Genomic DNA, 23596 nt, shown 5'->3' on the forward strand with positions numbered 1-23596 from the left:
GGAGAGGAGGAAGCATATGCTTGCTTTATGGGGACTCTTTTTTTTTTGTGGTACTCGGGCCTCTCACTGTTGTGGCCCCTCCCGCTGCGGAGCACAGGCTCCGGACGCACAGGCTCAGCGGCCATGGCCTACGGGCCCAGCCACAGCAAAAAAAAAAAAAAAAAAAAGATGAGCTAGTTAATTTCCATCCCACTACTTCCACTCACTGAGTCCTCTGCCTTTTGTGTATAATTAAACAAATTGGTTCAAATTCTGCTAAAAATATATCACTTGAAAATACTGTTAAACATTTTAGTTTCTGATGAGAAATGTGTGTAATATTTAGGGGTTTTTTTGCAACAAAACCATATAATAATGGAAACTTTTTACACATTTAATTTTCAAACTGTTCTCTCATAGCATATGTTTCTTTCAAAAGGGGTTATGCATTGTATTTGTTTTTATCACCTTTATTGTACAAGAAGATTATTAAGCTTGTTTTTGTATTTTAAGTATCTACTAGGAAAACTACAGGCAGCCACCTTGGGAAAAGGTCAACAAATTTGAAAACCCCTTTTTTTTTTTTTTGCAAAGGAAAATCTGCAGAATATCTTCAACCACTGCCAAAGTAATGAAAACAAAGCCATCAAACGTTGTTGCCATCAAGTGTAGCAAAAAAATATTTGCATGGTCATTCCCTATCTCATTACAAAATGTTATTTTATTCTAGTAAAGATCTTGTTCTGTTTTTTTTTTTTTTTTTTACAAGTCTTTAATTAAAAAGCTCAACAAGGGGCTTCCCTGGTGGTGCAGTGGTTGAGAGTCCGCCTGCCGATGCAGGGGACACGGGTTCGTGCCCCGGTCCGGGAAGATCCCACAAGCCGCGGAGCGGCTGGGCCCGTGAGCCATGGCCGCTGGGCCTGCGCATCCGGAGCCTGTGCTCTGCAACGGAAGAGGCCACAACAGTGAGAGGACCGCGTACAGCAAGAAAAAAAAAAAAAAAAAAGCTCAACAAAAATATATAATCAAGCATTTTACATAATGCATCCATTCTTAATATCTGCAGGTAAGATAAATAACAGAAGGCAAAAACAGATATACTAATTGTATTGCTTCTCTTTGGCAAGTCACCAATATTATCCCCTGCAGAAACATAGGATATGTGTAAAAAATAAACAAAAAGCAAAAATACCCACTACAGTCATAAAATAATTGTCCCTTAGTAGAAACAACAAAATATTTAGCAATAATGCAGTAGACAGATTTTTCAAATTGACTAAAATTTATTATAATACTTTATTTATACCACAGGGGTGAAAGTAGCCAGCTGCTTTCCAAAATTAAGGCCCACAAGCAGTAGTTAGGAAAAAAAAAAAAAAGACACCCTTTTTTCCTGGTTGCATCCTGGCTATTTTTCATTTAATAATGTCACATTCAAATTCTACCTCTCAGCTGCCACTCCTAAGGAAAACAAAATCCTTCCCTAGACAAAAGCTGTTTTACTTGAAGGTCAGTTGCCTGACCACCCCCCAACCAAATACACATTTTGTTATGAGGCATTCAGCTTTCTTAAGTCAGTATTTACCATCTAACTCAGTGTCCCAGAATGAAAACATTCCTTCCACTTTACAGCAAAGATACATATTGTGGCTCTACCGAAGCAATGTATACATGTTGGAACTAAAAATTAGAAAAGCAAAAGGGTCCATTCAACACACAGCAGCTTATATCGAAATATATACATGTATGTATATGGTCTCACAGTTACATTTTAGAAAAATATTTACATTTGATATGTTCAGAAATATTTCTCCTAAGGTCTATAAATAATATTTTAAAAGCTCAACTGATGAAAATGCAATACAAGAATGTATCAAATTAAATAAATCTCCTAAACCTTGAAGTCAGTAAAGCTTGAGGTTTGTGTAAAGTGTGTTGTCAGTCCCCAATACTAGGGAAGACAGCATCCTCTAAACACGGTAGGAGAGGAACTCTAAAACTTTGGAAGGAATCAGCAGCTCCTGGACTTCTTGGGTGGGCATCACTCTTCGGATTGATATGCGACATAAATGTTGAAGGCTAGGGACTTGCCTTGGAGTGGCCCCAAAACACACACTTCCATCATGTGTCCCAGCAGCTAAAACACTGCCATCAGTAGAAAAGGCACAGCAAAGACGATTGCTCAAAGGTGTAACTTGTACTGGATAATCCTCATCAATTCTCCAGAACCTCACCATTTTATCATCAGCAAGGCTTGCAACACGCAGTCCATCATGACTAAACGAGACAGATCGTACCCATCGGTCATTTGCTCCTCCAGCAAATATTGGAGTGGGTGGGGAAAACAGGTGCCCAAATTCCATCAGAATGTCTCCAGTGTGTGGATCCCTGATATAAACTCGAGTATCATAAGAGGCCATAGCCAGTAATGCTCCATCAGGAGAAAAGTCACAAGCTACAACATCATGGTGATGTCCTTCTACTTTCCGTATCATGGTATATTTATCCATATTCCAAAGGAAAACTGCCTTACTGGCTCCCACTGAACACAGCATAGAAGAGTCAGGAGAGAATGCACAGCTGTACACCCAGTTCTGATGGCCCCTCAATACTTTCATCATGTTTCCGTCATCTTTCAGGTCCCACACTCTCAGAGTTTTGTCTCTTGAAGCTGACACCAGGATCAAGCTCCCATCTGGAACAAAAGTTAAATCTCTGACCACTTCAGTATGACCTACCAAGTTAAGGAGGAGTTTTCCTGTATATACATCCCATATTTTGATACACCCATTGTTTAACCCTGTGGCAAGGAGTAGCTGATCTTGTCCAAATCTGAATCGATGCCATTCTATGTTTACACAGCGACTCTGTTTTTCTGGAACTGAAGATCCAAAAGCAAGACTCCAGACTACATCGCCACAGTCTATAATATGTTCACGAGGCTTATTTTTTTGACCACCATCACTGTTTTGTCCTGACAATCTTAAACTGCTTGAATTGGTGATATTCTTGGTGCCATGCAAGAGAAAGTTCTTAAGGCAAAAGCAACAGTCCAATTTCACGACCACATTTCTTGTCAAAAGGAGCTGCAGGAGCTAAGAGTTCACCTGTAGTACGTGATCTCACGATCTCTTACTCGTTGACCATCGGGGGAAAGCTGGCCATCTATGGGGCACCGTCTGATTCCGGAGGCGCGATGCGGCGTGACGCGGGCTGGGTCCCTCCCGGTCCCGGGGACGGAGGGGAGGGGCGGGGCGGTCGCGGCGTTTTCTGCTGACCGCCCCGGGAAAGCTCCGGGAGGCCTAGGACCAAACTACGGAGTCAAACACAGACAATAGATGCTGTTCCCTTCCTCGCGCCTACGGACCAAGACGCTTCCCTCCACACAACCGACTGCAGACGAGACACTGGAGCAAGATCTTGTTTTTAAAGAGTAGAAAAGTGGTTGCCCAGGGCTGTGGGTGGAGGAAATAGGGAGATGTTGGTAAAAGGGTATAAATTTTCAATTATAAGATGAGTAAGGTCTGAGGATCTAATGTATAATATAGTGACTATAGTTGATAACACTGTATTGTATAGTTGAGATTTGCTAAGAGAGTAGAACTTAAATGTTCTCACCAAATAAAAAGGATAACTGTGTGAGGGGATGGAGGTGTTAATTGACTCCATGGGGGAAATCCTTTCACAATGTACATGTGTATCAAATCAGCCCGTTGTATACTTTAAATATCTGGCAATTTTATGCGTCAATTATACCTCAATAAAGCTGAAAAAAAATCCTGTTTTTTATAAAATGAACCATATTTGCTAATTTCTGACTACAATTTGAGACTAAAACTTGCAATAAATGATGCAGTAAAAATAATATAGTAATATTATAGAGACTCTGTAACTATATTCTGGAATCTCTTTTTTATTCCAAAATAGTCATTCCATCAATGGGTAAATGTACCCAGTTTTACCATAAATTGTTTTTAAATTTATTTATTTTTATTTATTTATTTTTGGCTGCATTGTGTCTTCGTTACTGCACACGGGCTTTCTCTAGTTGCGGCGAGTAGGGACTACTCTTTGTTGCGGTGCACCGGGTCTAGGCACTCGGGCTTCAGTAGCTGTGGCTCGTGGGCTCTAGAGCGCAGGCTCAGTAGTTGTGGCGTATGGGCTTAGTTGCTCCACGGCATGTGGGATCTTCCCAGACTGGGGCTCGAACCCGTGTCCCCTGCATTGGCAGGCGGATTCTTAACCACTGTGCCACCAGGGAAGTCCCTTGTTTTTAATAAACAAGTAACTTACTGTTGAGTATCAGTCTCCTAAAACATTTTAATGGCTCATAAATAGTTCTTTTTGTATTTCATCATTGAAACAATTTAGCAAATACCATAAGCTGAGATATGATGGAGACACCTGTATTATGGAGCAAACGTCTCACACCGAATTATTTGTTCTCATTCTTGTTTCTTCTCTACTTCGGTGATGTTTTCTGTGCCTCTTCCAGCAATATTTGCTGACAAAGGAATATACTTGTGTCAGTTTCCATGTTATTTCCAGTATTTTATTTCAGCCATTTTAACCTCAGTAAGAAGAGCAAGGGGATTTGCCGTTATGTGCATCTGCTATTATGTAAGCTCAAAAGATGCTTGTAAACATTTATTACTGTATGTAGTATGTCAAGGAGAGATTAAATCTTACTTGACTTTAAGCATCACTGGAAAAATTGTAGATGTTCTTCTTCGTGTTCCTCATGTTTCTAAAAATCTTGCTTGCAAAGTGATGACATAAATAAATTGTAATATATCACAACATGCCAAATGAAGAAACCATTGCGGGGTGGGGTGCTCATTCAGCCCTCAGGACATCTACGTACTACACTATGCGTTCTGCACTACACGTGACTAACACAGCCATAACGACAAGCGTGTCTGTGCCAACCCTTCTATGAAATACCAGAAATGCTTAAAATGTTTCTTTTCAAATATAAAAACACATACAAATACATTTTCTAATATGTTCTTCATACAGCACAATGGATCATCTTGCCCATCATTGTAGAGACTGCTCCCAAAGAAATGAGGCAAAACGGGCAACGCAGAGGTCACTGGAACCACCACTATCCCACTGAAAATTAAGCCTACTGAGTCGACAAATGTCATTTTATTACACCTTTTAGTGATGAGCACACATTTATAAATATTATTTGAGAAAAAACTTTAACATTTTTAGTCAGAATCATCCTAATGATCTCTTTTTAAATAGTGGCAAAAGGGGAGAATACTAACTCCTGGTTTTAGTTGGTAAATATCAAAGTGACTGTGGTATGCCAAATAATGTTCCCATCCTAATCCCTGGAAGCTGTATGTTTCCTTATGTGAAAGAGGGACTTTGCAGATTTGATTCAGGATCTAGGGGCAGAGAGGACCTTTGGCTGACAGAGCAGACCTGTTGACCCAAAGAGATGACCTGCCTGAGATGAAGGGATGAGGGTTGAAGCTGAACACTGGGTGACCTGTGCTGCATGGTCCTTCAAGCCATGGATCAGGTGGGAAAGTTGACACCCCAGTGGATGCCATCGTGAAGGGCTAACCAGGTAGAAAGACCAGACAGGATGCTAGGTGCTGCAGTGATCACTGGCATAGCAACGAGGTGCATAGAACAAGGTGCTTCCACAGGTCCACCACGGGGCCATGACTCTGTCACCATGTAAACCAAGCCAAGGTCAGATAACAACTGTGGGGCAGAAGAGGGGTTAGGGAATATCCTGATTTGATTGGACTTAAATCTGAAAAAGCTGGAGAGAAGAAATGGGCAAGATTAGATTTGAGTTTTCTTGCCTTCAGGTGGAATGGGGCTCTAAGTATATATTAATTTTGATGATAAAATTGTTTGTAAATAAGTTTAATTATAAAAATGTTAATTTTCATAGCTGAATTCATAGTTATTTTATAGTATGAAAATACCACACTTGTACCATGTCCCTAATACACCTGGCACACAATGAATACTCAATAAAGACTTGTTAAGGTGAACTCAGGTCAGGGAGAGGCTCTTTCTTGGTTTCTCTCTGCACTTCCATTGGCCTCCTCTTCAGCTGTGAGCTATATTCCTGACCCTAGAACTTAAATGTATTCAGAAAGAAGGCAACATGGATATCCTAAACCTCATTATACATCCGAACTTGAAACTGACACAAAGTCAGTATTTTACGACTAAGGGCTCCCAGGAAGCTAGTCTGATTTGGAGGTAGAAATGGATTTAAGAACACAGAGGACTTGCAAGCTTGACCCAGGAGCTCTCTTGGCCATCTGTGATGGATGTTTTCCTGCTGCCGTAGAACAGGTTGAAAGGGCAAATGAGCTTCTGACAAATGTAAGAAGAACTCTCTATTTAGCCTGAAATGGCAACAGGCAGACCAACGCTTCCCATGCAGGTCTGTGACAATGAATTCATTACAGATCTAACAAAGCACTTTAGCTATCAAAAATACAAAAAAAAAAAATTTAAGTAACAGCAAGTAGCACACAAAAATATGTGAGTTAAAAGCCTGGATGTAACCTAGAAAGCACTGCTCCGTCCTTTTCCTGATTCTAATAGGTCTCTCCTATGGAATTTTCAATAAATCCTATTTTCCCCAATCTAATTTTAACAGGAAGGAGTTTTGATAATCTTTCACAGGATTGTGTTATAAAACTGGTGTTGAAAAATACTCTCCATGACGAGCTTTGAGGATCTTTATGGTGTAAGCATTAAAGAGCTTCACACAGAATTGTCAAACAGAATCATCAAGAGAATTACTGGGTCACCTAAATGTATTAAACGATCTCATGGGATTACAGTTCCTAAAACCCACAATCTTAAGTTTCAAATTTAATCATAAGAAGATGAGCATTGAACCCACCATTCCCTTTCATGAATTTTTACAGAAAAAACCTGAAAAAGTATGAGACTATTTTTCACACTTTATATTCATAAAGTAGTCACAAGTATTTACAAATTATCCAGGTTACCAATTTTTCACCTCATCACCACCATGATCTCTTCATGATTGCTTGAACAGAACAAATTTTCTCAAATACTCTCTCACATGATCCTTGGTGGGTACGACAGAGGAAATATTCTTGTCCTCTCCCCCGTGCTCTCTATATCGTTCCTTAAGAAACTCGCCGACTTACAAGGTTCTAATTTTGAAAGACAGGATCTCACATCATATTGATACAAGTATGCAATTTTTAAGAGAATTCATAAAGGCTAACTATGGTACATGTTGTGGTTAACCCCCAACATTTACTCCACCAAACTCCCATCAGTCAGCATCACCAGGTGATTCTCACTTAAGGGGGCCCCCTGGTTCAAAACTGGGCAAATAACCCAAGGCTGGCCTATGAGAAGACAGAAGTTTGGCCAATGGCTTCTGGAAAAGGTCCCTTATACGCTGAAGAGCAATGAGGGCTCAGCATCTCTTCCAGTGAATATGAAAAAAGAAGCATGGAGCCTGTCTTCCATCTTGCAACCGTGGTAATAAGCAGCCTTAGGAGCAGCCAGCGTTGTGATGGCCAAACAGCCCGAGATGAATGATAGGGGTCTTTGATGACACTATTAAACTGCTGGATGAACTGACCTTCTCGACTTTCTCTCAGGTGAGGAAATAAACTTATAGCTAAGTCAATTTGAGCTTGCAAATGAACCAACTCTAATGGATGTCATTTCTTTCTAGTTAAACCCAAACCCCTATTTCCAGCTACCTTCACCTACTTCTTCTCTATGTATGTCAACCCTGGAGTACTGTGGCATGTCCAAAACAGAACTCATTTCCTTTTTCAACAATATCAGTCTCTACACTACCCAGGCTTGGGGTCCTACAGTTATTCTTTTGCTTCTCTTTAGGTCGTGTCATGTCTTTGAGTCATGATCTCTCAACCATTGACTTATTCCTTTTTGCGGTCTCACCACCCTACGTCAGATCTTCACCACTCCATGGAGACATGATCCCACATAGTGTAACTAGGGATCTCCTCATTCCTCTGCGAAACAGGCCCAAGAGTGTATGCTTTTGATCGAATACAACGTAAGGGAGGCACCTCTGGGGATTTGATCCCAAATCAGAAATGGTATTTTGTTCCTTCTGCATGCTCTATCTGCTAAGATTATGTCTGCTCTTAAAGATGTAGTTCAAATATCAACTTGGCTGTGAAGTTGCTTCACAACTGAGTAAATGTAAATGTAAATGTCTCATGGATTCTCACACACTGGATTTCTCTCATAGCCCTGGTCTTTACTACCAGGCACTAGAATCCTTTGGGTATGTGCCTTTCCCCTCCATGAGAATAAGGATTGCTTTGTATTCATCAAATATTCCCTCCATGTTTTATGACATTAATATGAAAATTGCTTTTTTCCTGTCCTGTACACATGGATTTTAAACACATACTAGGGTTTTTAAATGCCATTTTTAATGTCTTTATTGGAGTATAATTGCTTCACAATATTGCATTAGTTTCTGCTGTATAACAAAGTGATTCAGCTATATGTATACATATATCCCCATATCTCCTCCCTCTTGCATCTCCCTCCCACCCTCCCTATCCCACCCCTCTAGGTGGTCACAAATTACCAAGCTGATCTCCCTGTGTTACGTGGCTGCTTCCCACTAGCTGTCTATTTTACATTTGGTAGTGTATATATGTCCATGCCACTCTCTCACTTCGTCCCAGCTTACCCTTCCCCCTCCCCGTGTCCTCAAGTCCATTCTCTACATCTGCATCTTTATTCCTGTCCTGTTCCTAGGTTCATTAGAACCGCTTTTTTTTTAGATTCCATATATATGTGTTAGCAGACGGTATTTGTTTTTCTCTTTCCGACTTACTTCACTCTGTATGACAGACTCTAGGTCCATCCACCTCACTACAAACAGTTCAAATTCTTTTTATGCCATTTTTACTGGTATAAACTGGGACTTGCATTAGCATACCTTAACACCTCTTCCAGATTGCAAGGACTGATGTTAGAGCAGTAAATAAAATGAGTAAACTCCCAGCCCTGGCATATACACTATTAGAGATGTCTCTCAACTAACAATCAGGCAGTAGTTTTTATTCCAGGCCTATTCCTTGGAACCCAGCTAGTTTCTTTCTTTCTTTCTTTCTTTTTTTTTGCTATTTCTCACACCGTGATAGAAATGAAAATTAAGTATTGAATAAAATGCCTAGATTACATTCTTGAATAGAACAAATTTAATTTTCATGCTACTTTCCTTTATGAATCTAGCACTGCAGAGGCTCCGGGTTTTAATGACTACAGGGGATAAAAGCATCCTCTTCCCTCCTCTACCAGTCATGCCTACCCATAAAATAAAAACTTTTGATTTCTCAAAGATATTGAAGAAATCATCCCTTCCTTCTACTCCTCTCACTCACTCACTCCTCCCCACTACCTCTTTGGGACAGACTGGATGTTAGAATTAGCCACTCACAAATGGCCTGGCCCCTCAATCCTTCCTTGGCCTTGTCTTATGAAGCTGCCTGTCCACAGGCCATGTGCCGTCTTCTCCCCCCATGTCGTTCTCCCGCAAACACAGAAGACAGAGAGCTCTTCTCTTGGCTACTCAATTGCTAAGCTCAATTCAAGTAGGAGGAAGCAGGAAGTGTGCCAGCAGAAATGACGGTGATATTTTTTGATCCCTGCCTCTTGTAAAGATTCCCAATGGACCCAGCACTCTGATTATTCCTCCCCATACACACACAGATAATTCTCATGTGTAAACAAAACAAATGAAAGGCTAGAGAATACACATGTACCTACTGCCTCTTTAAGTCAAGATTATAAAGGGTAACTTTAAAGAATATTTACGAAATTTTAAAACGTAGAACTTTCTTATGTCTTAATATGGCATCTAGGACTTCCCTGGTGGCACAGTGGTTAAGAATCTGCCTGCCAATGCAGGGGACACGGGTTCGAGCCCTGGTCCAGGAAGATCCCATGTGCTGCGAAGCAACTAAGCCCATGCGCCACAGCTACTGAACCTGCGCTCCAGAGCCCGCGAGCCACAACTACTGAGCCGGCGTGCCACAACTACTGAAGCCGATGCGCCTAGAGCCCGTGCTCCGCAACGATAAGCCACCATAATGAGAAACACGCACACCACAAAGAAGAGTAGCTAGCCCCCGCTCACCATAACTAGAGAAAGCCTGTGCGCAGCAATGAAGACCCAATGCAGCCAAAAATTAATTAATTAAAAAAATATATGGCCCCTAGACGGCAGTTTCTGACTTGGCCTCTCCCTGCTTCCCACAAAGCATACATGGAGACATTGAAAGGGATGAAAAGCCTTAACACTGAGATCTACCACTGGCAATGCTAGACTCAGGGGGTGGGAGGGTACAGAATTTCAATCAACTACTATGAAACTCAACTGTGAATCATAATTTAAGGACCAAAGCTTGTCTGTAGCTTGAAGTAAGGCAGAGCGACCAAGTCCGGGGCCTCAGCCGAGAGACCCAAAGTTTGCGTCTCAGAACACGGCAGAACCGGACCCAGCTGGCTGTCTCTGCCTCTGGAAGCAGCCAGTGCACTCTAACCCCAGTACCTCTGTTTCCAGGACACTCTGAGAGTCCCCCAAAACTACAGGGCAAGTGGTGAAGGGGAAGCAGCACACGTGTCAAGGGAACTCACTCACGGCACACTGGGAAGTGCAGCTCTGATTCCTAATATATCATGGGCGCGGGGCAGGTGGTATGGACAGAACGTGGCCTGGAGATGGCTTTCCAAGCTCTCCCTGAGTTCATCTCACTGGGTAAATAGACAACACATCAGGACACTAAGAGGTTGCTAGGCACTGGAAATCGGGCTGGGTGCTGTGTACGTGAAAGACCGCCCAACTGAACATCTGAGGTGGTCAATCCACGAACACCAAAATGTACATGATCTCCAGTCATCGACTGGGTTCTCATCTTACTGCATCACTGGGTAGCCTTTGACACAGCAGGTCCCTTCCGCCTTGAAATATGCTATTGACTTGATTTCCAGAACACCAGTGTGTGGGTTCTTCTCCTGCCTCTGCATCTCTGATCTCCAATGCTGGAGGAACCCAGGAATTGGTCCTTCTGAGATATTCTTTGCTCTAATTACAGTCAGAATCCAGGTGATATCCTCTTGATTCTCAGCTTAAATTCCATCCATATACTGATGACCCTACACTTACATCCCCAGCCTGGACTTCTGCCTTGAACTCCAGATTTGCACAGCCAGCTGCCCACTCGACACTGTCATTTAGTTTATCTAATACTGTTCAGACCTTACCATGTTTAAAATCCAAACCCTGATCTCCCTGCCCCACCAACCCCAACTGGGCTCCACCTACCACCTTATCCATTTTAGAAAGTGGTGGTTCCATGTTCAGCTCCTTAAGACAACACTTGAGACTTGGACTCTTCCCTTCCTCTTATGCTACATCCAACCCATCCCCAAAATCTGTCACTTCATCTTCGAGATACATATGCACACTGTGTAATCTGTCACCTCCTTCCTCATCACCTCCCCTGCTCCCGCCCTGCTGAAGAGAACATCTTTCACCTGGACAATTTCAATAGATTACGAACTCGCCTCCCTGCTTTTACCTTTACTCTTCTGCAACCTATTGTTTATGTGGTGGTCTGCAGTCATTTTAAAACATAAGTCAGTTCATTTCACTCCTCAGCTCAACCCTCCAATGTCTCTGTCCTGCTCAGCAGACCTGCGTCTTCCTGCCCACACCTCCTTGCTCACATCACTCTCACTTGATCCCTCCTAACCACATGGTCGCTTTCTGAGCACACCATATATCCTCCTGCCTCAGGACACTTGAACTTGCTATTCTCTATATCCGGAATGCATTCCCCTCAGATATCTGTAAGGTCTGCTCCCTCAATCCTTCAGGCTTTGGCTCAAATATCAGAGAGGATGTCTCTACAACCCATATAAAAAGGCGCCACGGAACTTTCACTTCCAACACCCATGGAGCCTCCTCGCCCCGCTCATTTGCGCTTCAACACCCTTATCTCCACATGCATGTTACATTTTATTGCGTTTATCACTGTCTCCCCCAACTGGAAATCTAAGCCCAGTAAGAGACAAGACTTTGTATTTCTTCATTGCACTATCTACAGTGCCTAAAACTATGCCTGGCGCATACCACTTGAATAAAGAATGTTGAATGACTGAATCTTTCCTTGTTCCTAAATGAAGTTACAAATTCTCATGGGCATATACAAAGGTGCTATAACACCGGTGTCTCAGAAGAAAATCTCTGAAAGCTGTCCTAACAACTTGTACTAACAAAATTATTATCACTTAACAAGATAATATGAGAGATGAGGAAAAAAGTCATAAGAATGTACAGAGAAGAAGAAAAACAGTATACAAGGCTTAAGATGAAAAGACACAGGATTTAGATGAAAAGGAGTACTGATCAGTAAAGATGTCGGATGAGAAAACTAAAACTGTGAGGTAAGAAATAAAGCTTGTACTAGAGGTAGGAACAAGCAGAATTAACAAGACAGAAATTGAAGCAGTGGTTTATTTACTGATTTATTCAGCTACTGCATACTGAGGGCTACTATATGTCAGGCAGAGAACAAGGCAACGGAAATTCCTGTGTGGTGCTAGTGGGAGTCTAAGTTGGTAGCATCTTTCTGGAAACCACTGTGGCAATATGCATCGTGACAGCCTTAAGATGCATAACCTCTGAGCCAATAATCTCATGTCTATGAAAATAATATAAAGAAATAGATATGATCATGGAGAGTCCATCACAGACTTTATACTAGAAATATATGCATACATATAGTATATATAACCATGTTATATATATCACAGGGAGCTCAGCTCGGTGCTCTGTGGTGACCTAGATGGGGGGGGGGGAGGTCTAAGAGGGAGGGTATACAGGTATACATATAGCTGACTCTCTTCACTGTACAGCAGAAACTAACACAACATTGTAAAGCAATTTTACTCCAATAAAAGATCAAAATAATGGGGAAAAAATAAAAGTAACTTATATCACTTTAAAGAAAATAAAATCTATTTGTTTAAAAAAAGTGTTAAATATTAGAAACAATTGAGATGCACGCAGTAGAGGAACTATCAGGTAAGTATTAACAGCACCAAACAATGGAGCATTATGCAACCATTAATAAAAATATATAGAAATGGTTTTAAGAACATGGAAAACTCACAAGCCAATGTTAACTAGGAACACAGGATAAATAACTGTGTACGGATTGAGCTTAAACACAGAGCTCTTGTCTTTGAAGTTTGGAATTGAGAATTATATTCCTCACGCTTTAGGTACTTGATAAATTTTCATCAAAAAACACACATTACTCTAATAATCAGAAATAAAGAATACTAAACAAAAATAAAAACTGGAACTAAATTTTTTATGTTCTCCCACATTACAGCTTCTTATATACTTCTAACCTATCCCAGTACAGTTCTCATATCCTAGAATTAACCACTCCAGTTTCCTTATTATAAAGGATTCAAGCAAGCTTATATTTTTGCTCAAAACATGCTAAAGTCTTGCGTTCTTGCACTCTCACTCCAGATTTCTAAAACATTATAGATTTTTTTTTATCCTATAGATTTTCTAAACTTATCACTGAGGAAGTAAAAGAATATGTAAAGATTCTATGCACATCATCCAACAATTCACCATTCACTTCACCTCTCACCATAAAAACATATTGCATTCAAAAACAACTTTCCATCAAAAATAAAGTTTCTTGTTAAAATTTTTCAGGAAAAATGATATCAAGATTGCAGTCATAGTTTCATAGGTATATACACATGTCAAAACCTGTCACTGTACAGTTTAAATATGTGCATTTTATTGTATGTCAATTTATTCCTCAGTAAATATGCTAAATAAAACATAGTATCAAGAAAAGCCATACACTGAAACAAAATTAAAAGGCTTGGAAGGTAGACAAACACAGACACACACAGAAGAAAAAGAACCACTCTTTAAATGCATCAGCAAGTTTATTTACAAATGCAGTTGAACAGAAAGGCTCACTAGTTTCTGGAGAAAACTTCTGGCATACAAACCATGATGATTTTCCATGAATGAAAAGAAGCAATTTCTACTGGGAATTGCTTAGTGACAATTCTGGTGAAGAAAATAGAGCTCCCCTAATCAAGCAAATAAAATGTCATATAAGCTAAAAAAAAATTTAATAATATTACATAAATGAAAAGAAGGATACAGAAAGCAAATTTGGGGGTGGATTTTAGTGAAATTTTCCGTATTGTTCTGCATTAATTTAGAATACATTATAATAAACAGAGCAAATGCAATTACATATTTATATTAACTATTTCAAATAATGTTTCCAAAACTTAAAAAAAAAAAACAATAAAATAACCCTCCTCAAAACACCATTAGAAAGTCAAACTAGATCATTATCAGCATCAAAAAAATATTTTGAAGTTCTTATTTTTCCCCTGTGCTTTTATAATGCTGAATTCAAAAAGGAAATACTGCACTTTTCCCCACACATAATTACCTTCTTATAAATAAACGACAAAAATACAGGTTCTACCAAGACTATAATGCTCTGATGTAATCTAAAGAGGCCAGAAAAAGTATTATTCTTTTTAAAAAAGAGAGCAAAAGGACATACAACGTGTATTTATAGATCTATACCAGCAGCAACCACCTCTTCTTCTATCTGCAACAGTGCTTTCGTGTGGAGGCTTACATCACATGGCGGTTGGCCGTCCAGCTGATCAGGCAAGGAGAGAAGAAAGAAAAGCGCTTAGATTCAGAAACACTCGAATATCGCCACCTGGGATACATAGCAGGAATCGTTCAGAGAATGACCCCATGAGGTAGAAAGAGTTACCCTGTTACTCACTTAGGATAAAGCTGGGCAAATCACACCTCTGGGTTCTACAAGTCTTTCTTTGCAAAAAAAATGGAGTAAAAATTAACTGCTGATATAGAAACAAGTTACACTCAACTCTCTATTATTTGTACTGGAGGAGAGAAAAGGCATGGGCAATTTTTCCATGATGATTCCAAAAATCAATTATATTTGGCTTTGGAATTTTGACTAAAGAGAGAAAAGCTCACACACATACACACACTCCCTCCCCATTCCATGCCCAGCCTTGACACTCTCCCACCTCAGTGCTGGCATCCAGGAAAGGTCTGGACCAACGGGGTGAGAAGGCTCAAAACACGGTGACAGATAAGAGAGAGTTGACTGGGCTGAAGCCATTTCCAAAGCACTCTTCACATAAAGGCCATATAAATACCTCAGAGCTCAAAAGCATATGGTTTGGCTGATACCACTTGTAACAAACACCCTTTCACAATAAGGAAGAAACACATGTTACCAGCATCAAGGCTCAAAATATAAAAAGGAGGAATGGTTGTCTTTATGTAGCTATAAACGATATGCAATCTACTTACGCTACCCTATGTTTATAACACACTTACAGGCAAAAACAGGCTTAGACACAGAATAGCATGTGAAGTTTTCGAAAAACGCAATTTTTCCAAAAATGACACTGAAACACTATGTCATCAGAATTAATGCTTAAATTATTGTATAATTTGATAGCATATGATTATAGAGTAACAAAGCATACGCTGACTATTCTTTATTACCTTTTTAAACCACAGTTTTTAAAGTTGGTCATATTTTAAATCACATAATCAGACCCCATTAGTAAATAATAGAAATCAGCTAAAATGATGAGAGTTTCTTAGCCAAGAAACTGATGAGAGTCTATACAGAAGATTCATTTTGACTGTTGGTCTTGGTTGGTTTTTATGCTTGAGTCATCAGAAGTTTCTCCAGACTCAGCAGACTGCACAGCACACCGTCCTGACGCCTGGCACGCATCCCTCTCTGGTTCCTTGGTCCCACACCCACCCTTGTGTGGCTGGAATCCTGAGCACTGACCCACTGACCCGCTCACCGGACCCTCTTTGAAGGGGATACTCTGAGATTCCTGAAGCCTGGAGCTCTGGGGCAGGGAGCTTGAAGGGGAGCTGGTGGCAGGTTCAGGGAAATGCATGGGAACCCGTGGTCTCCGTAAAAGACAAGAAATTTTCTCCCTGATTTGCTCTCTTACATTTGAATCTGAGATAGCAGTCGTTGCAATACAGTTGGTTGTTTCGGATTCTGACTTCGGCTCCTGAGGAAGAGCCTCCGAGGTCATGATCACAGGCCACACACTGGGAGACAAACAAAAAAAAGCAAAAACAGGAAACGTCCACACTTAGCTCAAGAAAGCTTGGGGCACTCCCAGAAAAAAAAAAATTTGAGCAAAATGCAGCTTCTAAGCTCTTAGATACATTTCAGCAAAGGAAGAAAAAAAAAAAAAAGGCCCAAAGATAATTAGATGAAAAGGAAACCTGCCAGATGAGACATTAAAGAATTCATAAAGCCAATTTTAAGAGCCAAGATATCATTCTAAATATACCAAAAGAACAGAAATGATTCGTTGATTGGTTTAAAGAAATTGCATCTTCCTTTCTCCCAGCGGAATGGAGAGGATAAAGCACCACAGGAAGGAACGGGTGAAGGGCACCAAGACTGGGTGTCTGGCTCTCTGCCCTGGGGTGGGTCACCACAGGCATTCCCCCCAGCACCAATTCGGTGAGGTTCCCTCACAGTGCTTTCCCTTCAAGGCCGGGTATTTTGGTTCCATGTGCTCAAACACTAATAATTTTGACTCATTCTGCTATGCCTAGGAACAACCCAAGCCAGAGATAGACAAGCTTAAACAAGCTGAGCTCTAAAGGACTCCAGGATCAACCACCGGAATCTCTCTCTCTGGCCCAACGCAAGTTCAAGAATCAAACAGATGTGTCTCTAAAGACATACTGCAAACTAAGGGAGTCATAGAGCCCTACTTCTTTCTTATGTGCAAGAGCCCCTGAGGTACAAGCAGACTGTGCAACTGTAAAAATACATTATTTTTCCTTTCATACTCTCCCTATTCAAAGCTAGGGTTTGGACACTGTTATAATTCATGTCCCCATGCTGTTAATAACCGTGGCAGCATGTCAGAGAAAGCATTTACGCACGGTAAATTTTACTTATAGAATCTTAGATTGGAAATAGGAAGTGCATAGTGCTTCCGGCTTTAAGTTTTGAAGCCAGGTTCAAGGTTTGAGAACCTAGTAGCAGTAGCAGGCCATTTGTGATTCAAAGTGCAGCACAGACCAACAGAGGCAGCACCTAGCTTGTTAGTGGCAGGTCCACACCCAGCGCTGCAAGAAGCCATGCTCTCTCCAAGCAAAGCAATGCGGGCCTGTAGGCTGTCTGGCTCAGTCTCACCTTAAAACAATGCAAATGATAACAAAGACCCAGGGACTCGATGATCATGGCGGCTCCTTTGCCCAGAATGTTATGACAATAGGAGCACATGCGCTTCCCACTGACCGACCTAGACGTAGAACGAGAATGGAAGGGTGGCTTTCATCCGAGTAGCTCAAAGCTCTTATCTAAAAATCACACTCTGGTATTAACGTGAATCATAGTTTACGAAACTCTTTATTTTATAAACGTGTGGCAGGAAAACTTTCACCAGCCAACCAAAGTATGCCTTGATTATACTGTACCTTGACGGATCTCCACGACGGCTCTGGAACCCTTGACACCTAGTCACATACACGAAGGATTTCTGTGTAATCAGTCCATGCTGCACTTCGTGGTGCTATCACCCTTAGACCACATCTGTACTCGGCAACAGTCCCCCCTCCTCTAATGCAGCCGACATCATCTTGCCAGGTAAACCCTCCAAGGCACAGCTCTAATCATGTTTTCTGCTCATCCAACACCGAAAGAGCAGCCCCGCTTCGGAGAGGTGTTGCACGTCTATTCAACCTACCGCCTCAACCTTATTTTTTCAACCTCTTTCTCATTCACCCGATATTCTAGGTCAACAGAAGTATCAGTGCTTTCCTGACTGTACCTCTGGTTTACAGGGCTGCCTCTGCGGAGAATGACATGAAAACTGCCTGACAGCTACCATTTAGATAGGTAAGGCAGTTTCTACCTTGCTTTATTTACAAGGCTTATCTCTTCTCCCAGGCCGAAAGGTGAAGGCTACTTCTTATCTTTGCATCCCACTGGACTGGCACAGCACTTCAGTGACATTGGAAAGGGCATAGCTGTTGAGTGCCTCATGTTAGAGCACCACGTGCTCTAGATAGAGACCTTTTCAGGGCAGAGAAGTCCACAGCCCCGTCTCCTTTCTGCTTTCCAAGGGCAGGGTTCTCAGTAAGGAAACAGGTACTCTCTCCTCTGGCTTCTCCCCGACTCTGCAGTCCCTATCTTCCCTCCAAATTTACCAAAAATCCTCATCTCTTCTTCTCTTAATTTAAGCTCCCTGATACACATTTTATAAATCCTGGCACAAGCAACATTTTTAGCTAGATAAAAATATCTTCTCCGAATGAAATCCTTTAGTTGATAGCTTAAAAAAAAATCCCAATATTAATCATTGTGTTTCTACTTTTCAGTATTTCAATAGTGATGAAAAGTAGCATAGGCCAGTAGCACTCCCTTCAGGTCTCAACAGAAACACTGCTGTATGTGGCTTTGTGAAGCATCAGTGATCTGTGGAGAAGCTACACAGATATAGCACCCCAACACAGGCTGATAATCTGAGCTTTAACCCATACCAAAAGGCAAGTGCCAAGACCCACCATTATAACTCTCACACAGTTCCCGCAGCATATGACCTGCAGAATTCAGTTGATGTAGTCTGAGTAAGATGTTGGAAAACCAGATAAGAGACAAGCAATGGTCTTGGAAATCAAAAACCCAAAATGCCATATCTAACTTAAGGATTTTTTAAGCCAGCTTGTTCAAAGTTCCACAGACGATGGGTCTGGGTTATAATGCTTTCCTTTCATACTCAGTTCCTATAAACTGATTTTGTATTACAGTCTCATCAAAACAGTCAAACATTTTACAATACTGCTTTTACTCATCAATCTGTCATGCATTCTTGAGCTACTGTATATTTTTATGATTCCACAATGAGAACTGTTCAGGTCCGTCTGCATCTAAGACGCTGACCACAGGCCCAAGTAAGCGAGGCAGTGGCAGTGAAGTAAACATTTTAAAGGCCTCCAATGGCTTCATAAGACATCCCTAAATGCCCTTGGGTTGGCATGGAAAGATAGCAAGGAACTGATTTGGGAAAGGAACACTGAAACTGACACACTCAAAAAGCCTTGTTTTTCTTTTTTCATTGGAAATCTTGGACAAGATTCTGGGAAATTTTTAATGAAAAACTACCCCTTGAGACGAAGGGAAGAAGAGGGAAAACCCAAAGGGCCTCACCTGTTGCGTGGCTGGCAGCCGGGCTGCGGAACCGCAGGGGAATGGCTGCGCAGTATGGGGGACGGGGTGGTGGTCTTCCCGGAACCCGCTGAGGGAGGGGGTACGCCGGAGGAGGGGTTCCGCATGTAGGCACGGTTCGAAGTGGACAGCAGCTGAGGTGGGGGGCGACTGAAGTCTTGGACAGAGGAAGTGGCATAGACTCCTGAAGCCTGGTTGAGCCAAGGGGGCTGTCGCCAAGAACTGGCTCTCGGGGAATCCAGGTTATCTAGAGATTCACCTCTGAAACACGGAAAGGGTTCATCCAAGTTATAGAACACATTCAACTAGAAATCCACTTAACACCATTACAGTCATTAAAATATCCATGTATTTTATAAGCAGGTATGAATCTAACAAGGCCAGTTACATATAAAATTACCTTTAACAGCTAAAGTTCCTTTTCATCAAAGGCATCATGATGTTTCATATTCAATTAACCTCCATTTATTTTTTTTAATTTTTTTAATTTTTATTGGAGTAGAGTTGCTTTACAATGTTGTGTTAGTTTCTACTGTACAGCAATGTAAATCAGCTATACGTATGCATATATCCCCTCTTTTTTGGCCTAAATCCTTCCCATTTAGGTCACTACAGAGCAAGAGTTCCCTGTGCTATACAGTAGGTTCTCATTAGTTATCTATTTTATACACAGTATCAATTGTGTTTATATGTCAGTCTCAGTCTCCCAATTCATTCCACATCCCCTTCCCCTTTGGTATCCATACGTTTGTTCTCTATGTCTGTGTCTCTATTTCTGCTTTGTAAATAAGATCGTTATGTACTTGACATTAATTCTGACCTACAAAGATTGACTCCAAATTATGAGGGTTTTTTCCTACCTGGTCAATTTTGTTGTTATGACTTTTAAAACTTTTTCCTACCTGGTCAATTTTGTTGTTATGACTTTAAAACTTTCTCTCTTATCCCAAGTTTGAAATATGTATTTTTTTCAAATTACAAAAGTATTATATCATCATGATGAGAAAGACCCAAGCAATCCAGCAGGGTATATACACTTTTACTTACAATTTACCTGCCCTAATCCCCAGAGGTAACCACTGTTGACTGTGTATCCTTCTAGGCTCTTTCCTCACACATGCAAGTATATATTTACATACATATACAAATTTACATATGTACGTATAACCATGTCTATATACATATGTAATGTGTTCATATGTTTAACATGCTTAAACAAATGGGATTATTCTACAACTCATATTCTTCATAACTTGCTTTATTGCATGTAATATACATTTTCTTAGAACTATCTTCATGTCAGTTCAGGTGACAGAAGGTACTTTGGTGGCCCCCAGTGAATCATCTTCCTGGTATCCACATCCTTGTGTGGTCCCCTCCCACTGATTCTGGGCTTAGCCATGCGACATGTTGGTCAATGGGACATTAGCAGGCATGAGACAAATGGAGGTTTGATAAGCACTTGCACATTAGGGCTTATACCTCTTGCAAGGTTTCCTCTTTAAATCCAGGTGCCAGGTTATGAGGCAACCCAAGCAGCTATGTGGGGAGGCCTATTTGGAGAACAGCAGCTCCCAACCAATAGCTCCAGCTGAGCTCTCAGTGGAGTATCAGAGGTCAGCAAGTTATAGCCCACTGCCAGGATACGAAAAATGCATGAGCTAAGGGTATTTTATCTTTTCAAACAGTCATTAAAAAAAACAACAAAAAATACATGACGCAGTCTTGGGTGGCCTACCAAGCCTAAATTATTTACAATCTGGTCCTGCGTGCAAAACAAATTGCCAACCGCAGCTCTAAATGACTACAGCTGCCAAGTGCCCCAACCAACACATGCGAAGACCTGCCCGGCCAACGCTCAGAATTTTGAGAGTAGTGAATTGTTATTTTAACCCACTCACACTGTTGAGGTGGCATATTATGGAGTGATGTCTCTTTCACTCTTTAATAGTTGTAGAGTATTCTACTTATCAGGCTGCCACTATTTATTTAATGAGCACCAAGTACACTCTTATTTGTACATATTCTGATTATTTCTCTTTTTTGCTACTGCCAATACTATCTTTGCATACTTATCCAAACATACCCAGAAGATAAAGTGTCAGAAACTCAAGTGCTCACGGGGTATACGCAAAAACTTTTGCTTAATAAACACTGAAAAAACTGCCCACCCAGTTGGGAACAAGAATTCCTGTTTCCTTTTACAATTGTCAATACTAGATTTAATCAATACTAGATTCAATCAATACTAGATTTAAGTTAATTTAATCAATACTAGATTTAGTCAACCTTTTAACTCTACAAATCCCACCAGCGAGGCATACCACTGTTGTTTTAGGAGAAGTGTTGATCTGTCATATGCTTACTGACTTTGTTTCTTTTTCTATGAACTATCTGCTCATATCACTTGTCTATGTTTCTATAAAGTTGTCAGGGTTTATTTACTGATTTTCAAGAGTTACTTTTACATTGAGGTAACTAGCCCTTGGTCTGTAATGTGTTGTCAGTAATTTTCCTCGGTTGGTCAGCTGTGGAAATACTAAATAGAAGTAGCTTCAGTATTCACTTACCCAGGATACATCTGTTTAGTTCATCCTCTCATCTCCAATTAATTGATATCTCTGTATTTTCCTTTAAGTTACAAAAATTAGGTGTCCACACTTTGTGAACACTACTTTCATGATTCCAATCTAACCACTGTCTCATTATAAACAGAGGTTTAATTTTTTTTTTTGTGTGGTTCAGCGTCATCCACGGAAGCACTAAGAGCACATCAATTATTTAAGTACCTGAATCACACATCAGAGCTCCACAGGCAGCCTGGCAACCTATTAGCCGTGTGGTTTTGTCCGAGCGCATTGCTTGCTCTAGTCACAGCTTCTTTGTATGGAAAAGCAGAATTACTACCCCTGACTCAAGACATTCCTTCCAGATTAAGTGAGATGATGTAGACAAAGCACCTGGCACGTGTCTGGCACTAATCAGTGCTCTGTGACAAGTGCCCAATGACATCTGCTCTCCTTCTCTTTCCCCCACTAAATATTACATAAGAAAAGAAATGATGACATCTCTTCTGTCCAAAGCAGCCAGCACGTCTAGAAATTAAATATCTGCACCTCAGTACAGAAGGAGAAATAATTCCGAAGATGTCTCTCACCTTCTCATAATCCCAGGCAGACAAATAGGCTCTTTATTGACACTGGAACTGCGCTGTCGGATCCAGCTGTTGTCATCATAAAGGGACGTTCTCTTCCTCATTTCTTGAAGGATTTGCTGTCTCTCCAACTCCGCTCCTGATGGGACTTGTTCCTTCTTGGAGCTTTTCTGCGATGAGCTACTGCTCCCAGTTCGGTCTAAATATCTATTGCTTCCTAAATTAAAAACATCAAAAGCTCTGGGATTAGCACATTAAAAAAAGGCATAGTGGATAAATCTCTAAATACAGTGGAGCAAAAAAAAAAAAAAAAGTGACATTGGGCACATATGCTCACATTATCAATTCTCAATGAGACTGCTGCCTCAGAACATAAAGGAACAGTCTCCTGTCCCTAGAAATTCCAATTCCACACCCAGAGGCATTCCAGAGGGCTGCCTAAAAAGGAGACAACCAGCCTTGATTTCAGCAGTATTACATTACAAACTGCTCATCTAGAAAGTTTCTCTTCCACTATTTCCTTCCTTCCTAAATTAAAATCAATCAAGCACCTGCTCACTGAATGCTTGCTGTGACAACCCTGCAAGGGAACAGGGCACTCTGTTCTTTCAAAAAACGTACACTCCCCCTGCGGAGAGAGCGAAGACAGAAACGCATGCATCTCCAGCTAACATGGCTCGAGTCTTCACGGTATAAGTCACAGAATAAGTCATGACCAAATCATAGGAATGAGAGCATATTCAATGACCGAAATGGCTTTTGTGAAATTGAAAACTAGCCAAGTAATCCAAATGATAAGCAAGGAATGTTATCAGACTTGTATCTCCTGTAAAGGAACTGACAGAACTATAATTTGGATGAGTGACAATTAAGTCAGGTTTTATCCTGAAGGCGTTGTCTCCTTGGATTTGCTGATTAATTCCTGATATGGGTAAAACATCCCTAACTTTGATGTATCCTCCCCATCTCAATTTGGATTAGAAAATTTCATCTAAGGATTTATTTTCTTTTGCTCTCCAGATTCACTGCTATTGTCTTTCTTTCAAAATTCATTCTGCCTTAGTTTATCTTCCAGTAAGCAATGAACAAGGCCACCAAAGGTTTC

The 23596-nt window shown here is 40.9% G+C and overlaps 1 protein-coding gene and 1 pseudogene across 12 annotated transcripts in view; both read right to left on the reverse strand.

Moving 5' to 3' along the window:
• Nucleotides 1-1240: 1240 nt before the first annotated feature.
• Nucleotides 1241-3999, reverse strand: LOC113625466 (WD repeat and SOCS box-containing protein 1 pseudogene; annotated as a pseudogene).
• A 9966-nt stretch (nucleotides 4000-13965) lies between these two features.
• LMO7 (LIM domain 7) overlaps nucleotides 13966-23596 on the reverse strand; it is a 200895-nt gene continuing 191264 nt past the window's right edge. For all 12 annotated transcript variants that reach the window (XM_027116066.1, XM_027116060.1, XM_027116056.1 and 9 more), the window contains 5 exons: nucleotides 22495-22708; nucleotides 19320-19598; nucleotides 17304-17412; nucleotides 16093-16195; nucleotides 13966-14732 (listed from right to left, as the gene is read on the reverse strand). In XM_027116066.1, the coding sequence (XP_026971867.1) occupies nucleotides 14710-14732; nucleotides 16093-16195; nucleotides 17304-17412; nucleotides 19320-19598; nucleotides 22495-22708 (728 nt within the window). In that variant the 3' untranslated portion in view covers nucleotides 13966-14709. The remainder of the gene's footprint in view (nucleotides 14733-16092; nucleotides 16196-17303; nucleotides 17413-19319; nucleotides 19599-22494; nucleotides 22709-23596) is intronic.

Source organism: Aethalodelphis obliquidens, unplaced genomic scaffold, assembly GCF_003676395.1.
Source record: "Aethalodelphis obliquidens isolate GAN/ISIS:26980383/991018 unplaced genomic scaffold, ASM367639v1 scaffold15, whole genome shotgun sequence".
Lineage (NCBI taxonomy): Eukaryota > Metazoa > Chordata > Mammalia > Artiodactyla > Delphinidae > Aethalodelphis > Aethalodelphis obliquidens.